This window comes from Crinia signifera, chromosome 19, assembly GCF_055691185.1.
Source record: "Crinia signifera chromosome 19, ASM5569118v1, whole genome shotgun sequence".
Taxonomy (NCBI): Eukaryota; Metazoa; Chordata; class Amphibia; order Anura; family Myobatrachidae; genus Crinia; species Crinia signifera.
Window position 1 is genome coordinate 48,738,010 of NC_139226.1, and position 21,725 is coordinate 48,759,734.

Sequence of the window (21,725 nt, forward strand, 5' to 3'; positions counted from 1 at the left end):
TAAGGAACAGACATAAGGCCTTATTCACAGTATGTGAAACATATACCCCTTTCACATTGCAAATGCCGGGTCGCACTAGTGATTTGGGCATGGGACCGTCCCGGGAGCGACCCAGCATTTGCGGTGGGTCGCTGATGTCAGAAAGGGGGCGGAGCGGTGGCACGCCATCGGGGACGGGGGGAAGAAGGCAGCACTTGGAGCTAATGCAGCCTCCTGCCTATAGTGTGAACAGGACCCGGGTCGCTTGTCCCTGGTTACCTGTTTACACGGCCCAGCAACCCAGGTCCAGGATTAACCCTTCAACCCGGGTCGTAATGCCAGGTTGCTGGACCCACCTTTTTTCAAATGGCCCTTTCACACAGCAGAGAGACCCGGATTGACCCAGCAACAACCCTGGTCGGACCCGGATTATTTGTGCGGTGTGAAAGGGATAATAGAAGCAATTTGCTCCTGTGACAACCCAAAATACAATAATATAAAATGGTCGCTACTATATCAAATTTAATAATACCGCTAAAGTGGATTAAAGCAAGGGGCTATAAAAAATTAAGTTTTCCCCCAGTGCACCAAGAAGTGTCAGCAATAATACCTGAACACGACATCATAGTGTGAAATTCAGAGATATTTATATTTTTTGCATATATTTTGCAAAGATCTCAGAGATCCAGGTGTCTCTGAAGCTGATGGACCCTAATGCTACATAATAGCAGCCCCTACTCTATGATACACGATAATAACATTGATTTCTTGCAGAAATGTCTTTAGTAGGTAGTCTTATTACTTCTTCCACAGCCATCTGTAATTGCTCTCCCAATAATGTAAAGCTGGGTACACATCTAAAGATTTTTCTGTCAAATCTCTGGTGGGAACAAAAATCTGGTAAAGTATGGAAGCCTATGAGAATTGCTCCCAAACACTGGGAAAAAAAGACAATGGTTGATCAGACAAACTGGTTAAATCCATTTGATTTAACAAATTTATTCAAACAATTGTTTTGGTGGGTAGTCCAGGGGTTAGGAGCAAATTATTTATGGTCCCTGTAATAGAGAAAACCAGAAGTAGTGACTGCCAACTATAGAATATGTGGACAAACAAAAAAGTGAATCATGTACCTCACCACATAACTCACCATAAGGATGACATATAAACCCAAATTATTTAATGTCATTTTTTTAATTTAATACATTTTCCAATAAGAAACTTTTGGCCTAGGAGTGGCGTGAAAAAAATTCTGATACTCTAGGGCAGTGGTTCCCAACCCTGGTCCTCAAGTACCCCCAACATTGCACGTTTTCCAGGTCTCCACACAGAATCACAAGTGACATAATTAGCTCCACCTGTGGATCTTTTAAAAAGGTGTCTGAATAATGAGTGCACGTGTCTGGTGACCTGGAAAACATGCACTGTTGGGGGTACTTGAGGACCAGGGTTGGGAAACACTGCTCTAGGGTGCTGGGATCCTAAATATTTTTAAACATTTGCCTTAGGGTCAGATGCACTAAGCTTCAAAAGTGATAAAATGTAGAGTGATAAACTGACAGCCAATCCGCTCCTACCTGCCATGTCACAGACTGTGTTTGAAAAATGTTAGGTAGGAGCTGATTGGCTGGCTGTTTATCACTCTCTGTTTTATCACTTTTGAAGCTTAGTACATCTGGCCCTTAATCCTTTGTAATGGTTGCTATGGGTATTGAAAAAATCAATTAAAGTAATCTCTTGAATTTTACGATCACAGTATCATCATAAAAAAAGTTGAATACATTTAATGACCATAACCTCTTTACATCTTTACTTTCCTTAACAAGACAGAACATTTTAGAACAGAAACCATAATTAAGAAATATATAGTGCTAGCAGTCATCTTATGATTGTGGTAAATAAGGCATGACAAACTTATTTTGTTGTGTAAAAGCTGCATTACCAACTAAAAACATGGGGGGTGATTAGAGTTGGATTGCAAAAACAAACTCTTCCTTTAATGGACAAAATCATGTGCAGGTGCAGGGGGGTGGATGTAACATGTGCAGAGAGAGTTACATTTGGGTGAGTTATTTTGTTTCTGTGCAAAGTAAATACTGGCTGGTTTATTTTTACACTGCAATTTAGGTTTCAGTTTGAACACACCCAACCCGAACGAAACTCTCTCTGCACCTGTTACATCTGCCCCACCTGCAGTGCACATGGTTTTGTCCATTAACCACTTGATTGGTATGGCCGGAAATTTTCTGGGCATACCATTAAGATGAAGGTGTGCACCACTGGCTTATCACCTGTCTGGGCACCAACCAGTGGCCGCTCTCCTCCCCTCCCATCACTCCCCCTCACCTCTCCCGCGATCATACGCAGGAGCTGCCCTACCCCCGCCTCCATTAGTTGTAGTAAGAAGGCAGCAGGCTCGAGGATGTTCAGCGCAGCTCGGGAGTTCGGGCGCACGAGTCCTCCCAAGCCATCCCGAACATCCCCAAACCTGCCACCTGTTGTGAACGGCGGCTGGGGCAGCGGCAGGGCGCGGGAGCTCCGGCATAGGATCGCCGTAGCAGAGATGAGGGAGGGACAGGAGGGGGGTGGGGTCCCACAGCTCTGTGGTGGGTTTTGCTGGGGCAAGACAGGCCTGCCCTGGTAGGTTTGTCCTGCCCCAGCAAAACTCACCACTAAAGGGGTTAAAGAATGAGCTTGCTTTTGCAAACCAACCTGAATTAGGTCCTTGGTGCGATTCCATTATTCTCACAGCCTCTTTTTCCTACAAGTTAGGTTACGTTTAAAATATTAACCTAAAACGACATAATGAGTATAATAATCCACCACTTCTATTTATGCAATAGAGGGAAAATGCATAAAAAGAATTAGCAACACACATGAAAAAGCAAGAAGCAAATTACCCAATACGACTGTAATATTAAATACCATAATGGAGATCCAGTAATGAATGCTGTAGACAATCTGCACTTCAGTGAGTTAAACTAGGTATACACCATAGTGTAATCCAGTCAAATGCTGACAATTGTCTGATTTGTATCCTTTTTCTTCCAATACCCCTTTCACACCAGAAAATGCAGAGACCCGGGAATACAGTCCAGGGATCAAGCAGGGACAGTCCCTGCATTTTCTGGTGTGAGGGGGGGGGAGAAACCTTACCCCCTCACCTATGTGCAGCAGCACAGGTTTATCCGGGCAGCGGCAGCTTGTAGCGCTATTTGCTGGGCAGTAGTGGCGGGAAGCTGAAAACATATTCAAAAGACTGGCCAGATGCTGATTGGCTGAATTCAGCCAATCAGAGTCCGGCCAGTCTTTTAAAAATGTTTTCAAATTCAGCAGCAAATCCTGTCCTGCCGCTCGGCAAATAGCGCTACAAGCTCCCAGCCACCGCTGCCTGGGTAAGTACCTTTCACACCAGCTTGTATACCGGGCTGGTCCCAGGAGCAACCCTGCTAGGAAGGAGGGTTAAAATCCCAGCAAATTTTCCCAGGGATTTGTCCCGGGAACCTTTCACACTAGTGCTAAACGTGGGTTGTTCCCGGCGCCAACATGGGAATTTAGACTGGTGTGAGGGTTATTAGGGGTTTAACCATTTGGCAACTGATCTGTTTGTTTAAAAGTCTGATTACCCCCATAATGAGCCATATTCATAGTTGCAGTCTTCTAATGGCCTCTTATAAAGCAGTCTGTAACTATAACAATTAATTACAATGTGTCCTCAGATGTCTGTTAATTTACAAGAATGACTAGATACTAATCATAAATACATCTCAAATCTAGCACCGCTTGATACAGTGAAGGGTCAGCAACCGCATGCAAATCCAAGATCAACCGCATGCAAATCCAAGATCTCCCTTCGGCTTCATTCTAGATCACCTGTGATGTGGGAAAGACTATTTAAATAGGCTTAGTAATGAAACAATGGGTTCTGACTCCTGACATTCAGGAGCTTGTAATGGGCCATACTTGCGTCCCGATGTTGTAACCTCACTCAGTGTCTGGTCAGAGATGTGTTCCGATTGGATACCTTAATTTACTCCTACTAATTAATATTCTAAAGCAAAACAGACCCGTTTTAGAACTTTTAGGTCAGTGACCAGCTCTTCGTGTGCCTTAAAAGGAATCTGTGTATAATGCATCCAATAGACATTGTAAAGCCACAGTACACACAACCTCATTTAATTGTCTAGATATTATTTGGACAAGTTTTATTGGGTAGCTCTTTGCAGCAAATTACTATATTGTGAACCGGAGGAGGAATTGTGAGCTTAGATGGTTATATATTATTACTCATTTCTTTTTTATGATCCTGTATTATTTCTTTCTTATGATACTGTATTATATAGATTTATGGTGGAAAGCAATGGTGGTATATTTTACTTAATGCATGATTGTAATGGGGCGATTCAGGGCATTTGCTTAGAAAGTGCCCCTACATCGCTCCACGTGTAGGGACCCTAGCGATAGTGATGCGCGACCACACGCGTCTCTATTGACCGCCAAATATTATCCAACCCGCTGAATAAATCTACTTAACCCTTTGCGTGCCAAGTGAATTTGTTAAAATAGGTGTGAAACTTGCCACGCACACATTTATATTCATCATAATGACCTGTAATGTTTATCTTATATAGGAAATATAATCTTATTGTATGCAACAATTTTTATTTGAATTTATATAACAAATGTGAGTGACGCAGGCATTTTTAGCAGATATTTTGCACTTCTCTCACAGAGATGTTGCCACTCAAAGGGTTAATCGCCGGTCAGGGACAGTGTTCTCACCATATTAAATGGGCTTTAAAAGAATAAGCAAAAACTCACCACTGGGCTAAAATCCCAATTTTTAGCACACCGTTTTCTACCTAAAAATTAACTGGTATAATTGGATACCCCCCTTAATCCCTTGAGTGGTGGGTTATCCTGGGGCAGGACAAACCTACCAGGGCAGGTTTGTCCTGCCCCAGAAATGCTCACCACAGAAGGGGCAGCTGCTGCCTACTGTAGCAGCCCCTGCTCCCCTGGGGCTGCTTCTGCCGGCTTCAGCTGTTTCCGGCCGCTTGGAGAAGTTGGGGGCCGCTTAGGATGGGGCTCAAGAGTTTGGGCACTCCTGTGTTTGGAGGACCAAACGGCCGAGCGCGGCCAAACCTCCCCGAATGGCGATGGGGAGGAGCGGCGACATGGGGGGATGGTGGTGCGCCATTGGTTCACCACTGGCGCCCCCTTTCTTTCCCGTGGCCTGCCCGCACCTGCAGCTAAGCCCGAGAAATATCCGAACATACCACTGAAGGGGTTGATATAATGAAATTTAGTAAGGCAAAGAGGACTGGATTTGCTAACACCAGCTAGATGAATGTTACATATGTAAATGGCACAATTTAATTTTCCAGATTTTTTTTTTCACAGTTAAACAGCAGAAATACGTATAGGGAGGTGGCACGCGGTTACTATATTGCATAGTAATAATAGGAGTCACAAATGCCACAAAGCATTAAGCAGGATATTCCTTATAGCATCAAAAAAAAAAAAAATCATATTCATATTAAATGAAGGACTAGAAAAGTTTAACTTGGCATGTACAGTAAGTGTGGAATCTTAATTTGTATGCAAATTGTTTCTCTACCAGCATTGTACAGCTCAGTATAGGTTTGCAGCAAAAAACAAGCCAGCGTATCCAAGACAGCTACTGCACAGATCCCGACTCCAACGGACAGTTCTCCGAGACATGTGGTAGGACCCAGCATTGTCTAATATGTTCATACACATTCCCTTCAAATCAGAAGAGCTGCAAGTGTAGCTCCTTCATCCCCATGCTTGCGATTTGCAGTAATGTAGAACAAGTTTCCCATCGCTGCCAAAGCACTGTAAAGAAAGTAAATTAAAAAAAGTAATTTCAATTAAAAAAGGGATATACATTACATTCTACAATACAGACGTTGTCCTTAAGTACCATTATTAACCTGTCTAACACTTCGAAGAGCGAAACCCAAGCATACGACATACTGGTGATGGTTCTAGATCATCTCTGCTCATTGACTAAACCGGGCTTGGGTATCCTGTGGCTCTCCAATTGCTGTAAAACTACAAGTGCCAGCATGTCCTGGCACAGTTTTGCTATTAGCGAATACAAAAACGGTGGCAGGGTATGCTGGGATGTGTAGTTTTACAACAGCTGGAGAGCAACAGGTTAGCAGGACTGTACTTAACTAAAAAAAAAAAACTAAAAATAACAATGACATACAAAAAAACTTTTCTTTATGTCTCGGAATTCATGCAAGCTCTAGGAGATCAGGGTTCTAATTCATTCAGCAAGACGCAATAAAGCATTGCCATTATCACAGAACTAGCGGTCCTCTAGACCAGGCCTGGCCAACCTGTGGCTCTCAAGAGGTTGTGAAACTACTAATCCCATCATGCCTTGCCACAGTTTTCCTATAACGTAGTGTTAAACTGTGGCAAGGCATGCTGGGATTTGTAGTGGCACAACATCTGGAGAGCCACAGGTTGGCCAGGCCTGCTCTAGACCATCTGGCCTCTCATCCTGTTCCTGTACGGTTCTCTCAGATTTCATTATTTCATTGTAGTATCTACAGGCTTTGTAGTATCTACACCTTTCTATCCCATCCCCTTTTTCTATACATTTACAGTGTTTGGTACTATTTCTTTACTTTTATTTTTGTTTTCTTTTGAACCACTAAGATACCTATTGGGCTCCGATTAGACTTCATACGGATTTACCTTTGGATATGTGAGAGCAACATGCTTTTTTACTATAAAAGAGTTAGTGTTACCTCTAAGCTTCTTCTGTAGGGTGTCCGTTTTTAAAACCTTAAAAATGCACCTTGCCTTTTTGTGTGTGGCACTGTGCACCCTTACGCTGCCCCCACCACGCTGACATGCTGCTGAGAACTTAAGGTGTGTGCCATCATGTGTAATGGACATTATGGTGCATGGTATAATGTGTAAGAGGCATCACAGTGTGTGCCATAATGTGTAATCGACAGATTATGTAATGGGCATAGCAGAGTATGGCAAATGTTTAATGGGTGTAATCCTAGTGCAATGTGCAATTTTTTACATGTTTTTTTTTTTTTTTTTTATTATTCTATTGTAAATTTCTAATATAAAATGTGCCCTCCTGATAGAAAAAAATACACACAGCACAGTGGTGAGCACCCTGCCCTAAAAAAATCCCAGAGTGAACATTAAGAGAGATAGTATACATCTTGTTTTCCATTTCCTTGATCTATAAGTGCCTCGTTACTGCTTATTTTAATATAAACAGATATAAATGAAATAAAAAAAAAAAGGCATGAAACCAATTGAATTTAAATAAAGCCAGAATTTCCATTCCTTCTTCAATACTCCCTAAAGAAAGTACCCTGCAGAATATTGTGCGAGCAGCCAATGTTGTAGGAGAACTGGATTTGTCAGTATCTTTCATTTGTATAATGATTGACATTTCTTACTCCGAATCTTTGATCTAGGAGATTTGCCGCAGCAGAAATTGATTGGCAATAACACACTTCCCATCTGTTAATAAAGTTTTTAGCTGTTCCTTCCGTACATGCTGCGGAGATGCACTTAGAATCGCACCAGCAGCTGCTTTTATCTGGGCCATATGATAAGGAGAGTGTGACAGAAGTGCACTATGTGATTAAGACACAGAGATTACTGAAAAAATTGGCTTTAGTCTTCAGGGAGTTGTACATATAAACACAGCAGGCATCCGCTGTACTGTGCTATAAATGGAGCTCAAGTGTACCATTGTCACTATATCATTATTATCATTTATATATGGCGCAACAAGGGTTCCACGGCGCCTAACAGAACATAAATGAGCAAAAATCTATTTAGTAACGAATTACAGTGCAAGCCAATTTAGGACAAAACATGGTAAATAACGACAGTTCCATCAGGGGACAGGACACTGAAGCAATTATTAGGGTGGCAGAGATTTATATATATTTCAAGAAAAGCACACGAGGAGAGAGGGTCCTGCTCGTTAGTGCGTACATTCTAAAGGGGAGGGGCAGACAGGAGTGACACAGAAGGGGTAGCAGTGAGAATAAACAGAAGTGTTTGATAATGGTCATATGCAGAGTTCGAAGCTTCACAAGTTATTAAGATGAAAGTTCAGGTCATGGGATTCATATCCTCTTGTTATATCAGGCTATGTATGAATTAGAATTACCCATTTAATAAGAAAATTTATTTACCTGTCCTATTATATGAAAATGCTTCAGTAAAATGCTATAAAGTTATTTAGAAAACTGTACTATTCCATAAACACGCTTATCTTCCATATGTATATACGACAAGACAAATTACTTTATTAACTGCTCATGTAACACCTGCTGGGCAACTGCGCGATGGTCTGAGCACTATTAGTGCTGTGCTGCCTTCTCTCAGAGTACAGAAATGTCATCAATGTGTAAAACAATCAATACCTAGAATTTTTTTTTTTAACTGCTCAGTGGTATTGAATCAGATATAAACATGCCAATATTTTCGGTCCCTTTGTTGCCTTTTTAAAAATGTTGCCACTTTAAAATCGGTTTCTAAACTGCACTAATTTGTGAGTATGCAAAAAAATTTGTTTATTACTGTAAATAAACACCATAGTCTTTACATTGTCACTGATCATCCTAAAAAAAAAAAAAAAACACATTAAAAAATTACTGACAGGAAATGTCTTTTGTGGGTGGTAAACGGATGTTTTCTGGGAGTGTCAGGGAAAACGCAGGCATGACCAGGTGTTTTTTTGGGAGGGTGTGACGTCAGCTCCGGCCTCAATCATCCTGTTTCTATCGTACAATTAAATTAGTTTTTAGGTTACGCACAGACTGAAAAAAATCATTAGATTGTGCGTGAGTTGCGTTTGGATTTGCAGCTAACCGCCGATTGGCATGATTTTCACAAGCCATTTGCAGCCTTGCCCAGGACGGGTTTTGTCTCTGGAGCGATCAAGTCTGAATAACCCCCTATTTTGCGACAGTTGGCAAGGCTGTAAAAACAAAACTAGGTCAGAATAAAACCTAGAAACAAAGGCCAGCTAAGCTTAAGCAGAGAGAAAAAATATACAGAATATCCATACATGTACTTTATGGATGGATTCAATAACAGCCCCTTTCCCTCACATGGTAAATTACCCACTACCACACGTTAACCCACAGAATCTGGGATATGTTCCAGAAGTTTAGGGTTAACACGTTTGTCGCAAAGCAATCAGGGCATTAAGTGCAGACTTCTGTTCGAGTTTCCTGCAGGTTTAAACAAAAATCAGTGGTAAAATCCAGCCATATATTGTCTTTAATGCCAGTAGGGATGTATATTTAGGTTTATAAGGAAAATGTCTATTCCTGCCTTCATTTTTCGGTACTTGTTTCCTAGCACGGCCACAATCGCGTCCATCGTGTACCTTAAAGTTAAGGTACACGATGGACACGATGGACCCGATTTCCTTTGAAATCAGGTCCACTGTGCCGGCAAAGGCAAAATCGGGGGCATCGCGTCGGTCGCGTGCATTAACATGGCCCCCGACGCGATGCCCCCGATTTTGCCATAGGCTTCAATGTTAAAATATTTTTAACATTGAAATCGGGAGCATCGCGTCGGTCTTGTGCCATTATAATGGCACAAGATGAGATGGACTTGATTAAGTCCATTTTACATAGGAAACAATGTGAAATGGGCCAATATGACCCATTTCACATTGTATATGGCCCCGTCATGGGTTCCGCAACCCCATTGTGAGCGGCACCCCACGATTGACGCCAACCCGAAGCGTGGCGAGCGCAGCGAGCCCGCGAGGGGCGGCGGTGCGCATCCTCCGACCTTTTCATACCCCTACTATCCACGTCGGCGTGGAGTTGAGATTATAAAGTGTGGCGAGCGCAGCGTGCCCGAAGCGTGGCGAGCGCAGCGAGCCCCACGAGGGGACGCGTATACCTGTGAAGTTATACGCGTGCGCTCGCCACGCTTCGGGCTCGGTGGCTCGCTGCGCTCGCCACAATTTATATTCTCCACGCCGACGTGGATAGTAGGGGTATAAAAAAGGTCGGAGGATGCGCACCGCCGCCCCTCGCAGGCTCGTTGAGGGGGTAAAATTGGGGGTCTGGGGAATACTTTACATTGAATCCAATGTAAAATAAGGTCCCAGGGGCCCTATTCACATTTGATTCAATGTAAAAATCTGGTCGATCGCCTCGCATGCGATTTGGTCGATGCGACCGATGCAATTTTTCCGACACGATCACCCCGATGCAAATCGGTGTGGCCGTGCTAGGAAACAAGTACCCATTTTTCTATAGTATCTGCTCTCGATAGCAGTTTTACTTGCGGGACAAATAATCCCTTTTCCTCCGGCTGACAACAGGGTACTCCCCAGGGATCATAAACTGAACAAGGGGCCAAAGAATTCTCAACAGGGGCTGCCAACATATATTGGCAGAGATCATGCCGTTCCCACGTAATAAATACACACACACACACACACACATTCACAGCACACCTACACCGACTTTGAGAACACCCTGAAGGTCCATACACACTGGGCGACTATGGACAGTGATTTATGGACAGCGATTATCTCCATCATCGATGGGGGGGTAGCCGCTCAGTGCATACACACTGAGCTGCTTTCCCCCTGCCCAGCGCTGGCAGCAGGGAGAGGACGGCTTTGCGTAGCGCAGCGTTATGCAAAGCTGTCCTCAAAGCCACTGATCTGCTGGTATTACCAGCAGATGAGAGGCTTTCCCGGCGATGATGCTGGAGCACGCAGCAGCTCTCATCGCCAGACCATACACACTGGGCGCCTTTGAACTGAAAGCCGCTCAAACTTGCTGTTTTGAGCAGCTTTCAGGTCAAAGTCGCCCAATGTGTATGGGCCTTAAAAAAGGGATCTGACCACCAAACCCTATATCACATTCATGCACATCAGATCTGTCAGTGACAGGGTGATTTGTGAGCACCTTGATATTCCGTTACAGTAATGTTGCTCAGCAATGTCACACATGGAGCTATTTGTTCATGTATAGGAAGTCTGATAATTAGATGAAGCTACTTCAGAGGTCTTCTGACTTTACTGCCACTTGGTACGATTGGTTGAGTTCCAAGGAAACCTCAGACTACGCTGCCTAACTTTAGCACTCCAGCTCAGACCTAATAGATATGGCTGACAACCTTCCCAGCCTTCCTTTTTCTCCTCTTCTATTGTCCTGGTTAACTATGAGTATGTTCCCTTCCGCCAGTTTACAATAGTCTCTACTTATCATATTGTTTCTGTCTCACTTAGTATCTCACTTAGGCCTTATCAGTATCTGTGTAATAATATTTGAGCGCGCGTATAATCTCATAGACACTATTGGTTAATTAAGTGACTTAAGTGTAACATTTTCTCTATATATTTGCTTGTGCTGTTAGTTTTCAGAAAAGAGATAGCATAACCGCCACCCCCCTGAACAGATCTATGTAGTGCGGCTGCAGGGAATAGGATGTGTGGCTGCACACTACATAGATCTTCTTAGCTGAAATGGTTTCATCTGACAACCACAACAATCTGCATAGAATTCGAATGATCAGGCTTCCTATGCGGGAGCGAACAGGCGGTTGTGGTTCTCCGACTGCAATGTGTGAAGGTTGTGGTTTCAAATACCAGGAATGACATTATTGAGAAACATGAAAGTGCACATATCCTCCTGTACCTACGGAAGCCCATCTGCCCCACCTCCCATACAACAGTAGTCTGAGTCTCTAGGTCAATGATTCTGAGAGAAAACCGCTTCTTACTCACAGGCACCGGAATGTGAAAAAAAAAAAAAAAGCAGTGGCTGTACCCCCAAATAGCAATGCTGCTCATATATAAAATCTCATCCCAATTTTTTTTTTTAAATAACGGTCACTGCAAAATAACAAATTGGCACGGAGAAGTGTCAGCACACACCTTCATAGCTCAGCTGCCGGACCCAGTACAACTGCTGTCGCCAACTCTTTTCCATGTATCCAGAATGCTTGGCCACAGCAGCTGCCACTGATTGCTTTATCTAGCAGCGAACATGATGCCGGAGACAAGTTGGGTGAATGCAAATACCACAAGTCATGAAGTCATGGTTGCCAGCTGGCTGTCTTCACTTTTCTACACTGATAGCCTCATCTTTCTGACCATACCACACCACAGAAATGCCAGTTACCTAGCTTGCTTTATTAATGGTGACTCACACCCCTTTGCCTTCAACCTGAATATCACAGGATATTGCGATAAATGAGCAAGGCCCGGGTCTAGTCTTGGGAATCCTTCATAGGTACCTAGCACCAACTTCATAATTAGAACAAACTAAACAGGGACCAAATATTCTACAAAGCTTTTGTTAACCATAAAAATATACAAATCTTGGCTAATACACAGGTTATTTTTACCTCATATAAGATGCCAACTTCTTGGTCAGGTGACGGAGCAAATGACTGGTTCACATAGATAAACTGTAAATACATAAAAATAAAGAAATATTATATTTTCACATTATATTCTGAGAACATTTTTTATTTAATACATTTATATTATTACTTATGTTTCCATATCAGTTATGGTTAGTGCCAATTTACTTTGAATATGCCAATAATGGAAAACGTGAGACAGATCTCTCAACACTGTCACTGTCTTCATTATTGTGACATCATTTCTGCGGTCACTTGTTCCTGGTGCGCTATTATACAAAATACTAAGGGTTGGATGTATGAAGCAGTGATAAGGGAGGAGAAGTGAGCCAGAGGAGAAGTGGCCCATGACAACCAATCAGCACTGAAGTAACATATGTCATTTGCATAATATAAAATTACACAGAGCAGCTGATTGGTTGCCATGCGTCACTTCTCCTTTGGGTCACTTTTCCTCCTGCATCACTGCTTCATACATCTACCCCATAGCAAGTAGGTCTTCTTCTAGTTCTACCAATAGCCTTCACAGCAGGGGTATTCATCAATTAGCTGCTGTGGAACTACATATGCCAATATGCCCTGTCACAATTTTGATATGACAGCATAATGTGTAGTTCCACAACATATGTAAGGATGCATGTCGTATACTGCTAATGTACAACAAACAAGTGTCATATTTAAAAGTTACTTCATTGAAACATGAGACATATCAACAGCTAGCTCGTTGGTATGGGCAAATTACCTATAAACAGCACCTCCGCACAAGGATCACCATCTGGTATACATTTACCATTAGTATGAGGCAATAGGTTACTTAAGTGGTCTCTCATGTTGTCCTTTGGGTCGCAGTCTTCGACTCTCCAACTGGAGTCTTTTTGTTGAAAGGTCAAATGTCAAATGACCTCCCTGTCATCAGTAGAGTCTCATATAGGGCTGTAGTCTCTTAATCAGTATCGGCAGCTGTGTCTGCCTATTGCCGTACACAACTACAATGACCACAATCCTCAACTGTGCAGTCCGGAAGTTATGCTGCACATGTGGTTTCCCTGGCCAATATGGAGGCAGTCTCTGTTTCGTATTGGCCGAGATATTGGCTGCCAATACCGATTAGGATACTACAGCCCTATATAAGACGCTACTGAGAACATTCGATGTTTGACCTTGAAAAAAAGACTCCAGTTGGGAAATCGAAACGCGTTGGTCGGAGGAGGTGGAGAGCTGGAGCGACAACCTTAACTTATTGCCAGGGGGCGTTGGGGACCTGAAATGGTGGGTGAAATTTAATAGGATGAGAGATTCAGAAAGTGAGAGATTCAGAAAGTGAGAGATTTGGTAAGAAATCTGCAGATTTTTGAAAGCAGCAATCATTTACACTGCAAAATCACACTGGTTTTTAAAAAAACTGGAGATTTCTTGCCAAATCTCTCACTTTTTGAATCTCGCAACCTATTACATTTCACCCGGTATATATGCCCCAGGACATTGCACTAAAAGCACTTTAGAACTGCATGCCAGTTCCACCACTGCCGGTAATTGTTTCAGTTTAGCCATTCAAGGATCACCTCTACTCATTGTATAATATTGCCGTTATGGAGTTTTATGGAAACCACCAATGAATATAGGATCGACTCTTGTTTCATTTTATGTCATATTGTTTGTTTTTAGAATCTTCCATATTTGGATAACATTGTGTATGTGTCATTAAAGCAATATTACACTGTACTTCCCATATCAATTTTTCCTCTGCGTGTACCATTGTCCATTTGATACAGAGTGGAGAGAGAGAAACTGCATTGAACAGAGAAGCTCTCGTTTAGTTATGTACTATTTTATTGTGTGCATTTGAATTGGTGAAGGAAAACCTTCTATTGGGCATGACTGTACGAGCTGCTCTTTGCGCACCGCTCTGATACCAGATCACTTCACTATCCATGCTGTACAAGTGTTGTGTGCATGGAGAGCCATCCACGGGGAAAAGCAAATCATCCTATAGCCGCCCATACATGGTCCGTTTGCCGGCGGTCCGTTTTGTACTTTGAGATGCGTCCTCCCGCGCATCTCATCGTACAGTTCAAAAAGTATTTGCTGCACATACTTTTTGTACTCGATTTACATCGCATTGCATCCGATGTGATGTGTACTACGGACCGTGTATAGGGACCTTATGACCAATCTGAGGTACAAAAATAAAATATTGTAGACACCATACCATCTGCTCCGATGAATCTAGCTTGAGGTACTTTTTGATGAAGTCCATGAGACCTTGCACAGTTCGATTCCGCTCGATAGTCCACTTTTTAGTTTTCATTATGGGCGTATCTCCAACAGCCTTGAGTAGAACATCAACTAGAAGCAACAGACATGATATATGTTACATCTATTCTACATCATCCTTCATCTGTTTTATAGCAATAGTGCACATATAAATACTTGAACAAAATATATAGGGGGGTGGGGGAGACACTACCCACACACTGGCAGATTTTGCGGTTATTAGCGTTTTAATCTAGAAGGGTAGATTATCTTTTGTGAGCTACAGCAACAGGTTATCCAAAAAATCCTTTGCCTTCAAGAAGCGGATAAAGAACAGGGCAGGAAAGCAGTGTGGGTAGAGTTAGTGGAGGTAAACTGGTGTAAAACGCTGGATGCTGCCAGAATCAGAACAATTCCAGGACAGTACATGTAAGATCTCCTCCTGCAGTCAGCAACAAAAGTTGCAGGGAAGAAAGTAATAATAGTCTAACTCTGTGGGGGGAATTCAAGAGTTTGTGCTCATTTGGCCACTAGATGGGGCCATTCAAGGGGTCACTAGGTCGACAAGCATTAGGTCGACATCACTAGGTCGACAGGGTCATTAGATCAACAAAAGCATTAGGTAGACATGGGGAAGGTCAACAGTGAAAAGGTTGACATGGGGTTTTTAAGATAGTTTCAGCAAAATAGGTCTACTCTCTTTCCAATTATGTAAAACTAGTCCCAGCCTGTCAAAATGATGGATCATAACAGTAACGTCAGAGCTGGGTACCCAAATGGCACTTTTCACGCCACACCCAGAACTTTAGTCTAGTTTGCCCACGGCTAAACCGGGCACTGCAGGATGTTATAAAAAAAAAAAAGATTGACTAGTGGTCCCCTGAATAGCGCTCACTTTAGCCGAGAGAACAGCTCACATAAACAACTGAATCGCCCCGGCGATGTCATTTTAAAACACTTAAATTGCTTTCTCTAGCCTTTAAGGGGGGGGGGGGGGGGGTCATTTTTTTTTTTTTTGGGCAATCCTCAAATAATTTAATTGTTGCTTTGTTCGGGCATTGATTACCCCCAAAGGTGACATTTGTAATAAATTCGGCTTTTCACACATTTTAAGGTACTTGTTTCCTAGCAAAGCGCCACGCACTTATCTTACGGCATCGGTGTATCATATCGGGTCGCATTGCATGCCTCCCGATCGCATGCGATGCGATTAAACCCGATTTTTAATTGTACAGCCACCCTGATGGTTGGTAATGCAGACCCTTTGTTAATGCCACCCCCACTATCAACGCCAACCCGAAGCGTGGCGAGCGCAGCGAGTCCGCGAGGGACGGCGGTACGCGTCCTCCGACCTTTTCATACCCCCACTATCCACGTCGGCATGGAGTCGATTATATATAGTGTGGCGAGCGCAGCGAGCCACCGAGCCCGAAGCGTGGCGAGCGCAGCGAGGTGCCGCGGATGATTTCACATGTATTCTGCGCCCCCTTGCCACGCTATCTAAAATCAACTCCACGCCGACGTGGATAGTGAAAAGGTCGGAGGACGCGTACCACTGCGCTCGCCACGCTTCGGGTTGGCGTTGATAGTGGGGGTGGCTTTAACAACGGGGGTGCATTTCACATCTTAATCACCCATTAGAGTGGGTATACAATTCAAAATCGGGTATGGGGGTCAATTTAACATAGTAATTAGCCGTCAGGGTGCCTTTACAATGTCAAATCGGGTCTCATCGCATGCCATTGTAATACGATGCGATATTAAAATTGTACAGAATTGTACAGCAAACTGTTAAAATCCTCATATCGGGTCCCATCGCATACCTTAACTAATGGTATGCTATGGGACCTGACGGGCGCCGTGCTAGGAAACAAGTACCCATTTTCCTTGTAGTGTCCATTAATTTAAACGGCTTCACCCGCTTTAAGAAGCACAATCAGAGCAAAAAAGGAATAAGTGCCTGGGTGCAGGTACCACAATTGAATATATGAGTGACGGGCGATAGGTCGTGCTAGAACTGAATTGCTCCCTTAAAATTTAACATATACAGAAAAAGCGGGATAGTACAGTCAATTCCACAAATAGAACATGCCAGTACATCCCCATTACATTGCTGCTAGGACTGTACACATGCTACCTGTACCCACCGGCTAGGGGCAGAATCTACCTGCAAAATAAAATTCCGGCAGGGGACGCTGTTCCCATTCCCCAATACATTAGGTATTGGGCTACCTATAATAGGGAAAGCGGCAGCGGGGAGGGGTCTGTATGAGGTATGGGCTCCAGAATTTATGGGCTACCCTGTGTACAGGGCGTGGATGGTGCATACCCCATTACCCAGCCACCGAGACCTTGCAAATGAATGACACTAAGCGCAATTACTTTTACGTTTCGTTTCACACATCGGCTCCTCCGTTGCCGGCGATACTGCGGGTGCCGGTACCGACTCGCTCGTCGCATCACCACCACCATTAGTTGGGGATACAGTGTCCCCCGCCTCCTCCATCTTGCTCTCTGGCAAGCCAGCAACCTTCCCTCCCTGTGTGTGTCACTGTGTACACGGTACACCGAGAACACGGAAGTGCCGGCGGAAATACGTCACGCCACTTAAGGGGCGTAATGACATTATTATTATTTTTTAGCATTCTGAATGGCCAACTTCAAAGTTTGCCACAAGATGGCAGCACTGTCACAGGTAGAAACATGGTTGCCTACCTGACCCTCTCCATGAGGGAGAAAATGCTCTGTTCCTGGACTTTCCTAGTAATGTATGATTACCATCACCTGTGGTGAAACACCTTTCTTATCAATTACCTAGCTCCCCACAGGTGATGTCAATCATACATTACCTGGGAAGCCCAGGAACAGAGCATTTTCTCACTCATGGAGAGGGTCAGGTAGGCAACCATGAATAGAAATACATATATAGTTATACTGTATTATTCTGCATTTGTACATTTGCTGATATATATATATATATATACACATATACACAGTCGGCAAGGTAATGGAGCGTGGCCAAGCCTCCTTTTCTGTACTTTCAATGGTACAGTTGGAGGGTATGCATTTCCTCCAACATCTGATGTGCAAAAATCCGTACACACCCAGAAAGGGTGTGTGGCCACGGGTAAAGTGGGTGTGGCCAATGGTAAAGGTGCGCGACCATCCCCTTTACAAATGTGTACTGGGCATTTAAAATAAAATAAAAAGTGAGCACTAATAAGTATTACGTACAGTATGTGGCAGGTGTATACAATCAGCACCCAGACCCATACTGTCCTGATGACATTACAAGATACGGATTCTGACCCTGTCACCCTTTACAGTGTGCCCACTAGCGCTGTGTAATCCCTGCACACTCTGTTATGCACCCACCCCTGACCCTTTCACCCTGCAGTGTGCTCACTTAGGGCTGTGTGACCCTTGCACCTTGGCATGCAATTACATTACTCCAATGACATCACTGCTGAATGACTCACATGGCAGGAAGCGCAGGGTAAAAATATTTAGTGTTCCAGCTCCGGGTGGCTTCTGGAGACCCAGAGGTTAGTACCCACGTGTATAAAAGGTGGTTGGGGGCAGGACTGAGCCGGTAATGCGACTGACAAGTAAGGGAGGAAGTGCCTGGGTCAGCCCTGGCTGCATGCGCCGGCTCCGCGATGACATCATGACACCCCGCGCCGCACGCTGGCCTGGGACCCACCAAATGCTCTCTTGGGAATGAGTGCTAAGCAAAGGGACACACAGCTTGGAGTGACTGAGTCTAAAAAGTGTTTAAAATCGGTACATTCGGTACAATTGTTATTTGCCGGTACAGACCATTATAAAAAGGTACTGTACCGGCAAATTCGGTACAGTTGGAGGGTATGGGTATGTTATGCTCAAACTGCAATGTATACACATGGGGGTTATTTTGGTCCATTCGGTCCTCCGTGGATGGATGTTGTGCGTCTGTGCATGCGCAGACGCATTTGTGCGCATGTGCAGATGCATTGTGAGCGGGGGGCGACGGGCAGCCCCATTACCATATGGGAATGCCCAGCATTTCATGGGCACTTTAATGAGAATGCTGGGCGTTCTCATGGTAATGAAGCCGATGATGTGGTTGCTGGGGGGGGGGGCTGACATCACCAGATGTCAGCTGCCCGCCCATTTCTGTCCCAGCGTACACGCATATGTAAGTGACTTGATAGTCACTTTTATATGCGTGCACCGTCCACATCTTTTGATGGTCGGCTACCATTGTAAAATATGGGTGTTCCCTGCAGCATGCGAATGGGTGTTTATGCTAAACATCCATTCGCAGCCTGTGTGTGGGGACACACGCTGCGAGGGGGGGCGGGCGGCCAGGCATTCGCCGGGTGGGGTTTGGTGGACTTGCAAGGCTGCAAATTTGCAGCCTTGCGAGTCAACCAGAATAAGGGCTCATGACGCAGATACACCATTCGGCTCCTGGTCTCACCTCTCTTGCGCCCTCCTCCATCCGGGACGCGATAAGTAATTGGTGGTCCGAAGAGCCAATGACAGGCCAGCTGCTAAACCAGGGATTTGTATTTTGTGAACAGCTCCTCACAACTACTATAAGGACATTATCACCTTACCTGCCCTGCCCACGTCTGCCGCCTGGTGCCATTCCTCTCCTGCTGCTCTGTGCTTCATTGTCCCTGCACACCCCCACAGTCTGATATTCACCCCACCGCAGCCTATCCCCGAGCAGGGGGAGTCGGGCCTGCCGTGTTCCCCCCCGTGGGGCACCTCAGGAGTCGCAGTCCTGTTTGGCAGCTCCCCCTCAAAGCTCCTTGGGGAACAGAACAGCCGGTGGTGTCGGATACTACACCTCTTGAGTCCCTGCGGTCTCCTCGGCTGAGAGAGGGTGAAGGGAGGAGGCACCTGTCAAGCGCTGTAGCTAAAAGGCTAAACACTGGTACAATCAGTAAGTACTGGGGGTTTTAGTCGGTACAGGCCATTACAAAATGGTAATGTACCGTAGGGGGCCTCATGACGTCAGCGCCCACCCCAAATCTGTAACGTAAGTATTGATCAGTATTGGTCAGCGACCATCTAATGATTTATCCACCGTTTGGCTGCATGCGAGGGGATGTATAAGCGTATGCATCCCCTCGCATGCAAATGCGGTGATTCGCACAGCGCCGCCGGGGGGGGGGGGGGGGGGCAGACGATCGGTCGGGTTGCGGATGATGTTTACCTGTTCACTAGGCTGCGGACATATGCAGCCTAGTGAATAGGTCTGAATCAGGCCCATTGTTTCCCACAGCACACTCGATGATATCAGTAACCAGATTTACATCTACTCTACATGATAACAGAGTGCAGAGATCTTGGTTACATATATTTGCAAACATGGGAGCTAGGTGCTAGTCCTGACATGCCACATAGAGTATTATGGGGTTGCGCCTGGTAGGCAGCTTTTATGGGCCCTACACATACTGATATTAAGGCAATTTCTAAGCGACTTTGCTTAGTTTGGCAAAGTCGCTTAGAAAATGCCCCTACATATGTGTGTGTAGGGGCCATAGCGACAGCAATGCGCGTCGCTGGCCGAGATTGATGGGTAGTGTCCATCAATCTCGCTGGTCGCCAGTGTTCTCCCCCAAAGAACACTGGTGCTATCATTTCGCTCAGCGCACAGCTGACAGCTTACGCGGTGTGTGGGTCATCTGGGTGTGCTGAGCAACAGCACTGCAGCATTGCCCGACCTAGCATACTGTAGCTAGGGAGCCCTACACACATCAGCATGTGCGTAGGGCCCATTAGTTTAGGTATATTTAAGTAAGAGCCATTATCATGTGGCTTTATACTAGTTAATTATTAGACCCACACATCATTTTTTCACTGGTGAGCTGCTCTGGGCTTTTTGGCTTATGCTGATTTTTGGGGTGCTGCACCTTGCACCTAGATATAGCAATATGGACCCCCAATACTCAGAGAAGCCTTGATGATTGGCTTGGGGGCTTTCCATTGATTTGAAAATATATGTTACCAAGATCTGTGAATTCTATTATCACGTAGATTTAAAAATGGGTACTGATATCATTGAGTGTGCTGGGGGAAACCGTGAGCTTTTTTCTTGCTCAAGACTCCCCCTAACTTTAAAGCACCTGAGTAATATCACTAAACTAATTGATCATCTGCCAGTATATATATAAATATATATATATATATATATATAATATATTTGGCTACATGTGTCAATCATCCTCAGAGTGTTTCTATAATGCTGGGCGGGGTCACACATGAAACTCCACCCCCTGCACGCACACCAAATATAACATGTTGCCAAATATATATACACACATATTGCCCCCTGCCCGCCTGCACTACACCCCCCGCAATACCGCACACCTATAATACCCACATAGAACACATACTCGATCACTCTGCCCCAGTACCTGTGCTCAGGAAAGTCTCGCGGGACCTCGCTCTGCGTACACACACTTTCAAGCCAGCACAATCAAACTCTTGTGGGAACTCCCTGCCGCCATCCCGAATCGCTCACCCCGGCACAGGCGCCTTTACCCTGCGACCGATGCCTGGCAACCCCTTCTGCCACAATAGTACTGTGAACGATGCCTGCCACCACCGGCCGCCGTGGACACTAAGCTCCCACTCCCCTCACACCTGCCTGTCCGCCGACACCAGCCCAGCACTCAAGAACAGAACACTGGCCACTATACCACCAACGGATAGCAGGTACCTTTTTTGCTATATTGTAACTAAGCCTACACTGTGTACATATGCTACCTAGCCTGCAGCACAACAACTAACACCCCTTAATGGTACCACAATCCACCCTCCATACAAAACTAATACCACACACACTCTCTTTCCACCACTATACCACCAACCCATGCACTTTAGACCTACCTAAACTTACAGCACACAAACAAAATCCATAACCCATCATACCCCTACCCCACAACACCACACCCCCCACCCCTAGACACAATTCAACCAGAAACACTATCTTTCAATAACTATAGCAACAACGCTTCCACTCTACACCCAGCCAAAGGCCACATTTATCAATATCGCATTTGGAC

The 21,725-nt window shown here is 44.6% G+C and overlaps 1 protein-coding gene across 1 annotated transcript; it reads right to left on the reverse strand.

Moving 5' to 3' along the window:
* Positions 1 to 958: 958 nt before the first annotated feature.
* ATG12 (autophagy related 12) lies at positions 959 to 17,242 on the reverse strand. The gene is made up of 4 exons (XM_083162550.1): positions 17,047 to 17,242; positions 14,621 to 14,757; positions 12,394 to 12,456; positions 959 to 5,838 (listed from the first exon to the last, which is right to left on the reverse strand). The coding sequence occupies exons 1-4, from the start codon at positions 17,168 to 17,170 to the stop codon at positions 5,779 to 5,781; spliced, it is 384 nt and encodes a 127-aa protein (XP_083018676.1). The 5' UTR covers positions 17,171 to 17,242; the 3' UTR covers positions 959 to 5,778.
* Between the last annotated feature and the right edge of the window lie 4,483 nt (positions 17,243 to 21,725).